Genomic DNA, 13,552 nt, shown 5'->3' on the forward strand with positions numbered 1-13,552 from the left:
ATGCAGATCAGTAGGATTAGAAAGGTATTGGCTTAAAAAACCAACTGCGAATGAGATATCTGGCCTGGTATGTGTTAAGTAAAGAAGCCTTCCTATGAGCCTCCTATAAGCTGTAGAATCTTCAAGAGTGTTTCCTGATTTAGAATGGAGTCTTGTATTGTATTCCATTGGAGTTGATGCTGGTTTGGCTCCTTGGAACCCTGTTTCTTGTAGGAGATCCAAGGTGTATTTCCTTTGATAGAGAGATATCCCATGAGCACTTCTTGCAACTTCCATTCCTAAGAAGAACTTGAGTTCACCAATATCTTTGATGCTGAATTTATTGTTGAGGATTCCCTTGGTGTGAATTATCTGTTGTATATCATTACCTGCTAAGATCAAATCATCCACATAAACTAGAATGTCTGTGAAGCCTGTGTCAGTGTTCTTAGTAAACAGAGAATAATTAGAGGAGGATTTTACATAACCTATTTGAATCAAGGTGCTTGTTAGCTTCTCATGCCACTGTCTGCTTGCCTGCTTCAGACCATATATTGACTTCTCAAGTTTGAATACCAGCTTGGGATCATTGTTGTGTAGACTTTGAGGGATCTTCATATAAACTTCTTCTTTGAGATCTCCATGTAAGAAAGCCGTGTTTATGTCTAATTGATGCATATGCCAATTAAACAGGGCAGCTAGGCATAAGAGGACTCTTATGGTTGTCATCTTCACCACTGGACTAAAGGTGTCCATGTAATCAACACCCTCAGTTTGGTTAAAACCTTTTGCCACTAATCTGGCATTGTGTCTCTCTATGGAACCATCAGGATTATGTTTGATTTTAAAGACCCACTTACACCCTATGGCCCTTTTATTATTAGGTAGGGTGGTCAATGTTCGGGTATTGTATTTGCTAGAGCTTCCAATTCTGCCTGGATAGCATTTTGCCAACATTCATGTTTGATGGCTTCTGCATAGTGATGAGGGGTTTGGCTGATGGATATAGCAAGAGAAAAGTTCTTATGTCTTTGAGATAGATGATTATATGTAAGGGCTTTGTTGATGGGGTATTTTATATGAGGTGTCTGAATGTTAGGTCCATGAACCATGCTGCAGTGATAGTCTCTTAGGTAATTAGGAGTTCTTTTGATCCTTTGTGAATGTCTATTGGCATGGTTGGAATCAGGAATATCAGGAATAGGCTCAGGTTGAGTGTGCAGAGTTGGTATGGGATCAGGTTGAGTGTGAAGGATTGGCATAGGGACAGGTGAGGTATCATGGATAGGTGAGGCATCATGTTCTGGTATGGGACAGGATAGTATGTTTGCCCCATTAATAGGAAGGATGAGAGTGGCATATCATTTATATCAGTGTTCCCTGTATTGTTGAGGAAGGGAAAAATTTGTTCAAAGAATGACACATTTCTATAGAGGAAGACTTCATTTGTTTTGGCATCTAAGAGTATGTATCCTTTAGTGCCATGCTTAAATCCTAGAAACACACATCTTCTCGATCTAGGATCTAGGATCTAGTTTTCTCCTATGTGAGACTAAAGTTGAAGCATAACACATGGAGCCAAAAACTTTCAGGTTTTCAATATCAGGCAAGGTGTGATAGAGTTCCTCATAGGGTGACTTATTACACAAGTAAGTAGAGGGCTGCCTATTAATCAAGTGTATAGCATGTGACACAGCATAATTCCAAAAACAGTGAGGCAAACCAGATTGAAAAGTAAGGGATCTAGTGACACTTAGTATGTGTTGGTGCTTTCTTTCAACCACACCATTTTGTTGTTGTGTTTCAACACAAGTGGTTTGATGTTATATTCCTTTTGATAGATAGAAATCACGCATAATAAATTCCTTACCATTATCACTTCTAATGGCTTTAACTCTCAAATTAAATTGAGTATCAACATAAGAGATGAATTCTTTAACAAGTTGGGCTTGAGTCAGATTTTTGTTTCATAAAAAAGGCCCAAGTAAATCTAGTTTTGTCATCAACGATGGTAAGAAAATATCTATGTCCAAAGGTGGAAATAGTGGACATGGGACCCCATATATCAATATGAATCAATTCAAATGCAGTAATAGATTTTGTAATGCTAGCAGAATATGGCAATTTTCTTTGTTTAGCTAGGTAACATATTTCATAAGGGTCAACATTTTTACTGCATCTTATAAAAGGAAAAGTAGCCTGCATAGTGTTTATTTTGTCATGAGACAAGTGGCCTAGCCTAGAATGCCACAGATTACAATCAGTGTGGCTAATGTGAGCATTAACATGGTGAGGTTTAGCATAGTTTTTGGTAGAATCAGATAGCACATATAGCCCTCCTTCTAGCTTAGCTGCACCAATCATCTTCAAGGAGTGAAGGTCCTGAATTTTACAATGATTGGTGGTAAATATTAGAGTGCAGGCTAGATAGGTGGTAAGCTTAGATATAGAGATCAAGTTGAAGTTAAAAACAGGAACATACAAAACATTGGTGAGGTATAAGTCATTTGAGAAAACAACAGTTCCTGAGTAATTGGCAATTACTTGATTGCCATTGGGCAAGGTGATCAACAGAGGTTTAATCATCTTGAAGTTTTGGTATAGGGACAAGGAGTGACAGACATGGTCTGTTGCTCCTGTGTCAAGAATCCATGTGAAAGATGTGGTTTGTGAATTACTTGAAATGTGTTGTTCTGTGGCAATGATGGAATTAGATGCTGGTTGATTCGTGCTATATTTTGCTTGGCTCATGGATTCTTGTATCAAATTCTTTAGAACATTGTGCTGAGCTGGTGTGAAGGCTAGTATTGGATCAGATTTTTCTTCTTTAAAGCTCAGATCTACAAGATCATAATGTTCTTCCAATGAGTCTAAGCTTGCTTGTCCTGCATAGTTATTGACATTTCTTGCATTTGTTTGATAGTTGGGTGGAAATCCATGTTTTTTGTAGCATGTGTCAGCAGTATGTCCAGTTCTCTGGCAGAGTGTGCAAGTCTTTTGTCCCCTTCCTCTTCCAAATGTTCCAGCAGGTCTGTTGCCAATTATTCCTCTCCCTCTTCCTCTTCCTTTTTGTCTTGTTTCATTGTAGTTGCTCGAGAAACTTCCAGAAAATTTCAGGTCTTCAAGTTGCATTTGTCTCTCCTGTTGAACCAAGGTTGAAAACACGTTGTTGATTGGAGGAAGAAGGTCATGAAGCATGATTTGTGATCTAACGGATGTGAATTGTTCATTCAAGCCTCTCAAGAAGCATATTACATAGTCATTCTCTCTATAATTTTGAATGGTATGGATGGTACAAGCACATTTGTATTCATAAAGGCAGGGAGGAATAGGCCTATAGTTGTCTAGCTGTTGCCAAAGGCCCTTCATCTGATTGAAAAATGTTGCAATAGATAACCTTGCTTGATGGAATGAATTTCTCCAATAAACTCAGAGATTCTGAGCATATCTCCCTGATGGTATCTTTGATGAAGATCTACCCAAATTTCTTGTGTCGTTTCCAACCACAACACACTCTGGACAATTGAAGGTTCAATAGAGTGATTGAGCCAAGACACTACCAGATTGTTGCATCTCTTCCAAGCTGTGAACATTTGATCGTGCGGAGGTGGTTTAGTTAGTGTTCCATTGACAAATTCTAGCTTGTTTTTGGTTTCCAAAGCCATTGTCATGACCCTTGACCAAGAATGATAATTTTCTCCGTTCAAGAGAGATGATACTAGAGAGGAGCCCGTGTTTTCATTTGGGTGCATGTAATAAGGATTTGTTGGGTCAAGAGTAGGATTTGTTGTGTCAAGAATAGGATTTGTTGGATTTGCCATTGTTATGCAGAAGAGGTTATGAAAACAGAATCGATGTTGAAACAGAGAAAGAAAATAGAAGATGAGAAAGTTGAGTAGCAGTGATGATTTGGAAGGAGATGGCGCAGCAGAATCACCCTTGCAAGGGTGCTCTGATACCATGTAAAATTTGGTAAACCATTGATAAAAGAGGAAGATGAGGTATGAAGAAGAGGATGGTTACAAACCAAGAATGAATAACCTCACAAGAGAAACTTTTATTTAATCACTACTCAATAAAATGTATAAAACTTCTATCTCTTCATTATTGAACTACTAAGCCATAGTTCATACTTATATAACTAAGAAGAATCAAGAAGAAAGAAAAGAAACTAGCTAAAACAGAAAAGTTTCCAGAAAAGGAAACTGAACCAATAACTGAATAAACAGAATTATGAAAAAAAATTAAAAAGGGAAAGAAATAGTTTTTGATTAATCTAAAGGAAGGATTTCATCTTGGACTTTTGGGCTTGGCCTTTGCTTGGTGTTGAGTAAGTTAGGATGACTAATATCATCAATTTTAACATTCTATGTCAACTTAGTCCCTAACAAAACCATTAGTGACCAAAAGTGGCTCCTGGATATCTAAAACAGATGAAAGGACTAAAAGGTTCCATATTTGTAATCTTGAGGCACTACATTGTTACTATTTTTCAAGGGACCAAAATTGTCTGCGTGTTTTCTTTATGGACTAACTTGGTCTTTTACTCTAAAATTTGCATGCATTCATCTTCGAATCGTATTTCTATATGAACATTCAGCTACCCTTACATCATCTTTGATAATTTCTGCAGGTGACCCTTGTGAAGATGGTGAATGAGGCTACTGCTAACATCCCCAATTGGGACACATTGTGAATATGGTCTTTTTTCCTACTTCAAGATATTCATAATCTTCTTTTGTCCGAAGAAATTATTCATCGAAATAGTGAGTCACCATTGATATCGACACATCTAGGTTCGCTAAATTTTAGGTAGTTCCTCTATTCAATCTTTTCCTTCTTCTTGTTTCCTGGATATCTCGTTCGTTCACATCTTTTCTTTGTTTCCCGAGTCAAAGTGCAAGTTTTGAAAATGAAAAGAAGCATATATGCATTGAAACAATATCTTCTTTTTAGTTTAGTCATAGAACAACTTAGTACACTACCCCTTTATAGGACAATTTTAAATGGAGGATGTTTCTTCTTCTGTTTTTTTGGGGTGATATTTTTGAATGAATTTTGAGCTAGTAGCCCAATGCTAGATAATTGTTCAATATGAAATAGCTCAGCAATTGATTAGGTATTGTATCATAACAGTACAACTATTTCTCATCATTTCTGTATCTTATCTGCATTCTATAGTTATACTTTTCAGTAGTCAAGGAAATTTGAAATAGTTATGGGTCCTCATTTTGGAAGTGAAAATTGAAGCTTCAAATGCACCTAAGTAATTTATGCAGCTTATATTTCATTGGTAAAATGCTTGTCCTCATATACAAATGTGAGTGGCTATGTAAATATCATGACCTTTCCAAAACAAAAGTGTTAGAATGTACGAGGTTTCCACTTACCATTTTTATACTATAAAGTTTTTTTTTTTTTCACAAAGTAGGTTGTCAAATTAAGTAAATGGAGAAGGGATGATAGGCTAAAATATTAGGGTTAAAAAGTTGATACATGGGTTAATATAGGAACAAAGTTATTGGAACTTTTTTATATACTAATTTTTAAAACAAAGTTAGATTTATTTATGATTTATCTCACTTTCTTCTTATTCCTTAATGAGTTAAACCCACTCGAAAATAGAGATAATTTTTTAGGTGAAATTATATAGAGTGGTCGAATTAAACTAAATGGGATTAAACTTTGAAATCAAGGATATCTCAATTTAAATAAAAAATCAAACATATTTTGTTTCATGTGTTTGCTCCAAATTATGAGATAGGATGTTATAATTTGAACATCTAAAAATGAACCTTACAATTGGGCTCCATGACCCTCTTCATACTCCATTATTCAAATCCTCACAAATCACAATGATTAATATATATATATATATATAATTTTGAACGTTTTTTAAATAAACAAAACAGGTTAAACTCTCCTAAATTAGCCTATAAATTTCCATACTCACATGAAGGCGGAAAATGGCATAAAATTATACTTTCTCATTAATAATTGGTTTAGAATAACAAGTATCATCCTTATGTGGTTAGAAGAATTTGTAAACTAATTTATTAGAAGAATATATCATGTTTTTGTTAAAAAGATGTGGTTAGAGATATTTTAAATGAGTTTAGTAGACGAAACTTGAAATTTGTGACTCCCATAATCCTAGAATAAATCTGATTAGCAAACTAACAAGAACGTATTGGTCCCTCTTGAATAATTCTCTTGTCTGTTTTCCAATGGTATAGTGACAAAGACATATTGGTCACAAATTCATATGATCAACTATGCACTAAAATGTTATTGAGGCAACAACGACATGCATTTGATTTGCACTGTTACATTGCTACCAACATTCTCTATCCTCCTTTTTGAGATGAACTTCTTATCACACTGGATCACCCAGTTGCTATTATTATTCCACAGCATAATTAAAAAATGTATTTTATACTAATATGTCATTTGATTAACATCTATTAGATTGAGGTAGGTAAGAAATGGAAAGTAAATAAACATATAGGTGGATTGTTGAATCAATTAATATTTTTGAATTTACTGACTGGATATAAATCAATAGACAAAAAGAAAATATGTTAATTGCTTTTTTACATATCTTATGAAACAATAAATTCTTTATTTTAAAAATGATGAACTTTAAATAAAAATATAATATAAGTTACAATAATTAAACATATATTTTAAAGAAATAAAATATTTCTACATCACAACAGTCATAATATGTATCGCAATAATTACAATTGTAACAATCATAATTTAAAACATCCCCATAACTCCATAACTATGGGGGTGTATTGGTTCTTTAACCATAATGCAAATGACAACAAGAAGGGATGGCCCCTACAAAATCCCCCGTCCACATCCACAGACTTCTTCCACCACCCTTCACAATCCACTTCTGCTCCTCCAATAACAAATTCACAATACATCTCACAAACACATATTTAAATTTTAATTAAAATTAATTTTTTTAATATTTTGTTAAAATTTTATTGATCCTATTCATATACATATATCTCCATACAATTCAGACTTATATATAGAGGTATATTATATAGAAATAACTAATAAAATCATGACAATATATTAAAATTTTAATTCTAATTAAAGTTTAATCTTAAATAATAACACAAAAACATAATACTTTTGTTTTTATAACACATTGGATACATCTCTATGTAAGTTTTTCTTAGTGTCTAGCTAAATAAAAAGGGGAAATAATACATTCTTCTATTGATTTTTTAATCAATTAGAAGATAACATATGTCACAATAAACAATAAGATATTTTACTTATTAATAATTAGTTTATAAGTGACTTATATTAATGATTTAACGAGAATATAAAGATGTTATAAAAAGCCCCTCACATTAAAAAGTTGACCATATAGCACGTGAGTTTGACCACATGATCCGTTCTAAGCGCTTCTTGTTTTTTTTCCTTCTTCACATTTTCTCTCTCTAAACCCAACCCAATCCTTCATTCATTGATTTCGGTTTCTCTCGTTCTCTCTCTTTGCGGCTAATTGCTAACCCTAACAATTCGAAGCCATTCATTCGTTTCATTTGATTCACATTGCTGTGCAGCGAAGGATGATTTTGATTTGATGCGGCCGTGAGCATTTTTGAGGTGTTCGATTCAATCTTTGCAAAATGTTGAACGAATCGTTTCGTGTCGCTATAACGCAAGGTTGAAATTCAATTCAATCATACAATGTCTGTCTTGGTGGCCCGTACGGGTCGGCATCAACAACGCTACGAAAACGGTTATCGCCTTGTTGCTGGGTACTGTTTCTTCATCAATCAATTTCTGTATTAGTTTTTTCGATTTTTAGTGAATACCTAATTTCATTATTTCTATTATCTATCCACTTTATGAGGGAAACAAACTTCACTTGCTTCATGAGAATCTTAAATATATATACATTATTCAGAGGCGATTTTGATATGGATTTGAAGTTCTTAGGGTATAATTGTGTGTTTTCATTTCTCGGATCCAGATTTTTTAGGAAACGAAATTGAGTTTTACTTTTTTTTGGATTTTGTTGGTGGTGTAATTTTTATGAGTATTTTTTCATCGACAATTGTGCACCCACTAGACGTAATAAAAAGGTATTTTTTAATTGTTAGTGTATCATCATGCTTTTGACTTACCTGCAATTATATTTTACTTTTTGGTTTTTAAGATTTGGTTGCTTTAAGACTGCTTGGAGTTTGTCATATTGCGAAAATTATTATATAGGTTTTGACTAAACCAATTACTTTAGGGACTTCACTTTAGAAATTTATAATGATTAAATATGAGTATAGAATGTAGTCATATTTCAAAGCTTGTTTGACTTTGTAGGTCACCCGACACCTTAAAAAACAAGTGGAATTTATAATTATACAGGAAAATTGATGAAACAGGCAATGGCATCCTCTTCCATGTGAAAGTTACTGTTGCATATACTGTTAAATTTTGCCATGTAATCTTTTTTATCTTTGTGAATTGGGGGACATGTGTGATTTCTTGTATTGTCAAAATTGTTATTTCATCTAAACAACTCAATTTTAAAAGCATTGACAGATTATTTGGTGCAATATGGGAACAAATAACTATATGAACTTGGAATTTGTAGAAGTGTGCTGGGAAAAGAATACGGAGATGTTTATTGACTAACTTAACTACCCTTTTATCCGAAGCGCCAAAGCACCTTTGTTTTATGTCAACCAAACTTTTTTCAACTAGGAGTTACATAGAGTTTGAAATTGTTTTGGATATATACACATGACATAAAGATCTGATCTATATATGCTAATTGGTTTTTCAGGTGTGTTCCCTTCAGGTATAAAAGTTCAGATGATTCTGTAGACTCTAATTCAGATAAGATCCTTGAAGTGCTTTTGATTAGTTCACCTAGTGGGCCTGGTCTTTTGTTTCCAAAGGTATGATGTTTGGAATACAACTTCTTACCTCTATATAGTAAAAAAACAAGAAACTCCTTACTTTTATGTTTCTCTCATTATACTTATTTTTCTATACTATTATGATTTCTGTCGTGATACATGATTGAGAATTTTGGGATGGATGTATTTATTTTGGTGGGACCAGAATACAAGAAATGGTTGAGATGGAGTAGAATCTATTTTTTGGTTATGAATTATGATATTCAGTGGTCTCCTTTTCATGATTTTTATTATTCAGGATTGGCAAATTATGGTGTGCTAGACATCTTTTGCCAACTATGTGTTAACTTTTGCTTCATGTAGTTAACATTATTGTTACAACGTTACTTCAACGTAATTGAAATTTCAAATTTGGTTGACTGGTACAATTAGTTTCTGCTATCTCAAAACTACAATGGCTTATATAAGATTCTCAATTCTGATTGTATTTTGTCAAAGGCAATGCCGTTTGTTTCCCTTCATTGTATTACACACAGTTCTCTTTATGTCCATTAATGGTGTAAGTTGTCCTTATAATTGTATTAGCGACATAGCTGTAGATGCAGCTGTCATTACCAGAATGCCCATTTGTACTATTAGAATGAAACCCAAGCTGTCTTGCCTTAGATTTAGGTTTTTATTCTATATTTAAGAGGAACTTAATCTTCTTGGAGTTCGACCGGGTAGATTTTCAACCGGCAACTGGTTTTAAAAGTCTAAGTTGATAGTATGACCTCAACCAACTCAGGTGAGCTGGTGGATCAATTTTGATTCCAATTCAATGAGATGCATCACTCCAAGGAAACAAGTGCAATGTTTTTTTTACCTGAGTCCTGCTTTTGAATGACCAGAAAAGAACATCATGTGAATTGCATTCTATCTGAGACTTCAGTTCTTTTGTGGAATTGACCTATGTGGATGATAAAGGATTGTAGGAATCTAGCACTAGAAGTTTGTTTATGAAACATACTGGGATCTTTGGTTTTAACTGCTTTTGAAGGGTGTATTTTGTAACTTGATACCACTGTATAGAAGAAAATTAGTTAACATGAAGAATGGAGATTTTAAGAACCCGATTGGCCAGTTTTCTTTCAAATTTTATGCACTTCATTTATTGTTTGTTAAATTAGATTAAATTTTATTTCTCTTGGATGAGGTGGTAAAATCACTGAGATTTTGTTTTCAATGCCACCTTTGTGGATGACAAATCAGTTTCCTTTAGTTTTCCTTATTTGAACAATACAACAAATTAGGTACCATTTATTGCACTAGCTTTTAGGCTTAAGTAATCAGATCTTAATTTAAATTTGTCTTGAATACCGTTATTAAATTTCATCTTATGCTGTTTAAGATTTTGTAGCCTCATAACATATTGATTACAACTTCATAGTAAGGGTCTGTTTAGAATAATTGCTGATACTTAATCGTTTAGTTTTGCTTTGTTTTGTAACTTAATGTAGTTGAGATCATCTGTGTATTCTTTGTTGAATGTGTCCTCATTGGAGATGTTATTTTCTATTAATTTTGATGTTGTTATTCCATCACAGGGAGGTTGGGAGAATGATGAAACTGTTGAGGAGGCAGCTGCAAGAGAAGCTATTGAAGAAGCTGGAGTTCGAGGAGATCTAATGGTGAAAAACTTCTCCCCTCATAAATTTATCTTAGTTTTTACCTTCTGTGATATTATATGTTGCTGTAAGTTGTGCTTGTTGATAATGGCATAGAGTGTATACTATGGGTGCGGCTATTAACACTTCAGCTTGCCTATCCACACCCGGCATCAACCAATCAAAATTTTACAACAAACAAGAATATATTATCATGATTGGTTAGAATAGTGTGAATAGGCAATTGAAGTGATAATAGCCTCACCCTTATACCTTAATGTAACTTTGCATCTTAGTGAAAGCAAGTGAGGCCACGTTAACATTTATAATTTGGGTAGTGGCTCCTCTAAAGTGCAGCTTGCACTTTAGGGGTTGAAGTGCACCAATCTGAACCATGTGATGAATAATTAAGATCATTACACCTCAAGTAATGAATCTACGGTAGAGTTTAGTCTGGATTAATGCACTTTAGCCTCTAAAGTGGCTGCACTTTAGGGAAGCTTCACCCTAAATTACTTTTCAATATTATCACATAATTGTTTTAATATGCCTGCCCTTTTTTCCAGATATGAGCAAAAAGTTAGCCTTGTATTTTTTGCATGCTATTGCTTCCATTCTGTTACTGCTGTCCTTTTAAACTTGGTCTCTTGATTTTTGTTTATTTTAATGGTAAACAAGTCTGGTGGATATTTTTACATTGCCTTTTATTTGGACATTTGGATGGATACTTGCTAACCAACGATTGAAACGTTTGGCTACTGGGTATCAGGATTTTCTTGGGTACTATGAGTTTCGGAGTAAGACGCACCAAGATGAGTTCAGTCCAGAAGGTTTATGTAAAGCAGCAATGTTCACCTTGTTTGTGAAGGAGGAACTTGAGTTATGGCCTGAGCAAAGTAGCAGAGACAGGTCTTGGCTGGCTGTATCAGAGGCACTTGGATGCCTCCGGCATGCATGGATGAGGGATGCTCTGGAATCCTTCTGCAAATGGCATAAGGAGAAATTGATGAGTGGAACAAGATGATATATCTGATCTGTAGACTGACTAGCCTGAATTCTCATTTATAGTGCATAATGGTATCTTTGGCGACAATATTTTACTTTAGGGAAGATAATCCTGATCTGAATACCATAGCTTCTCTTTCATGTCTGTGGATTGATCTCTGATTTTTTGTTTCAAATCAGAGTAATTCATAACAATGGATTTTAGTTGAGATTCTTGTTTCATATCTTTTTATTTTACTAGATTTTCACATGAAACACATTTTTGAGGGATACGACTAACCGTGACCCATACCATGTAAAAAGCACATTTTCTTATTCATATTAGTTTTAAGGTGTCACAACGGTGAAGCATTAGAGATTTAAACAATTCAACATTGTGAATATTGCAGTGGAAAAGAAAGAATTTTTTTCTACTAGTTATTAATATATAAGTGCAACCACACCGGTGGGTTGGGGTTGAAACTGATGCTCTAACCTTGACCCAACTGGAGGATACATTCAAAGATTTCTATTAGCTTCAATTCCTTGTATAGGTCCAATACTTGTATGGGTATGCCCTGACTACACAAATCTTGGCTGTTTACATGTCTAAGGAAGAGTTTGTGATGGGAAAGTCTTTGAAGATGGGAATCTGTTCCTACTTACCTTTCTTGCTCCCTCCAAAGGACAACATCAACAGTGCTTCTGTTCCATTAAAACATTTTTTTTTGGGTACAACTGAAAGTTTAAAAACAAAAACTAAAGGATATAGTATAGGTACGTCTGAAGGATACTTGGAGCTGTTCTAGGACTTTGAAAAGACTTGGAGATTCAAACTAAGTTTTGTCATGAAATTTGTCATCATATTTCTCTCTTTGAAAATATGTTGTACACGAGCTTCCCAAATCCTATTAAGCAACTCGGTGATGTTGTGAATAACTTGTGCCAAATACTGCAAGCGAGTCTGCATCTTATTTGTGATCATGTGAATTGCCTCAAGATAGTCAATCTCTAAGGTTATAGTTCGGTGTCCCTAGTTCCAAGCCAACAAAAGACCATGTTCTATAGCAAGCAACTCTGCTAGAATGAGAGACCCACTTCCAAACTTAACAGAGAAACCTGATAGTTAGTGACCGTCATGATTGAAGATAACTCCTCCTATTAGTTGATCACGAATCGAACAACTACCATCAACATTAAGTTTCACCCAACCAATCTCTGGGCGACTCCAATGAGAACTAACCAAAGCTACATCTATAGAAAAGATATATGAAGAATATCAATCTCTATAATCTTGATGGGCAATTTTAGCTACATAAGCTATATCCCATGTAACAACACAAAGATAGTATTATTAAGCTATCCCCAAACCCACCAAAGTCCTACCAAGAAAAGTCTTCTATTGTGGATTCTAACATTCCCAACTAGCCAAGACATATGTAGTTGGATAACCTTGATTATAATCCACTTTAAGTAGTTGTATTCTATTCCAATCTCCTGAATTTCAAATATTTATGTATGTTAGTTAATTTATTTTTTTATTAATAAGATGTTGATATAATTGTGTAAAATTTTACTCAAGGTGATAGATAACCTCAATTATACAAAAAATTAATTTAGAAAATTATATCATAAAGATAATAAAATATGAGAATAACAGTCAAAATTGAGAAAATGAGTTGTGAATTATTAGTTACACCTCAACATTAAATAAAAGTTTCTGTAAAAAAAGTTTAAAGTATTAACACAAACTCATTAAAGTCTACAAGAAATATTGTTTCTTGTAAATATCAATCCCAGATAAAAGAAATTCATAAAAATCTTTGTTGTATTTAACGAATTCTTTATTCTATTTTTTAATATGTATGCTTGATAATAATATAACTAATAAAATTGTCAAAACATTAAACTAGAAATATATTATAATTTTAAATAAATTATTGTAATACATTTATAATAATAATTATTTATATTTATATTTATTATGAGTATTATATTACATAGATAATATATTAGACATTATTTCTCATTTATTATTTAATTTATTTT

General features: G+C 33.6%; 1 protein-coding gene across 1 annotated transcript; it reads left to right on the forward strand.

Annotated features, from left to right (window-relative positions):
- On the forward strand, window positions 7,472-11,746 carry LOC109325384 (nudix hydrolase 16, mitochondrial). The gene is made up of 4 exons (XM_019557717.1): window positions 7,472-7,769; window positions 8,798-8,912; window positions 10,460-10,543; window positions 11,289-11,746. The coding sequence occupies exons 1-4, from the start codon at window positions 7,699-7,701 to the stop codon at window positions 11,541-11,543; spliced, it is 525 nt and encodes a 174-aa protein (XP_019413262.1). The 5' UTR covers window positions 7,472-7,698; the 3' UTR covers window positions 11,544-11,746.

This window comes from Lupinus angustifolius, chromosome LG13 (assembly GCF_001865875.1).
Source record: "Lupinus angustifolius cultivar Tanjil chromosome LG13, LupAngTanjil_v1.0, whole genome shotgun sequence".
Classification (NCBI taxonomy): domain Eukaryota; kingdom Viridiplantae; phylum Streptophyta; class Magnoliopsida; order Fabales; family Fabaceae; genus Lupinus; species Lupinus angustifolius.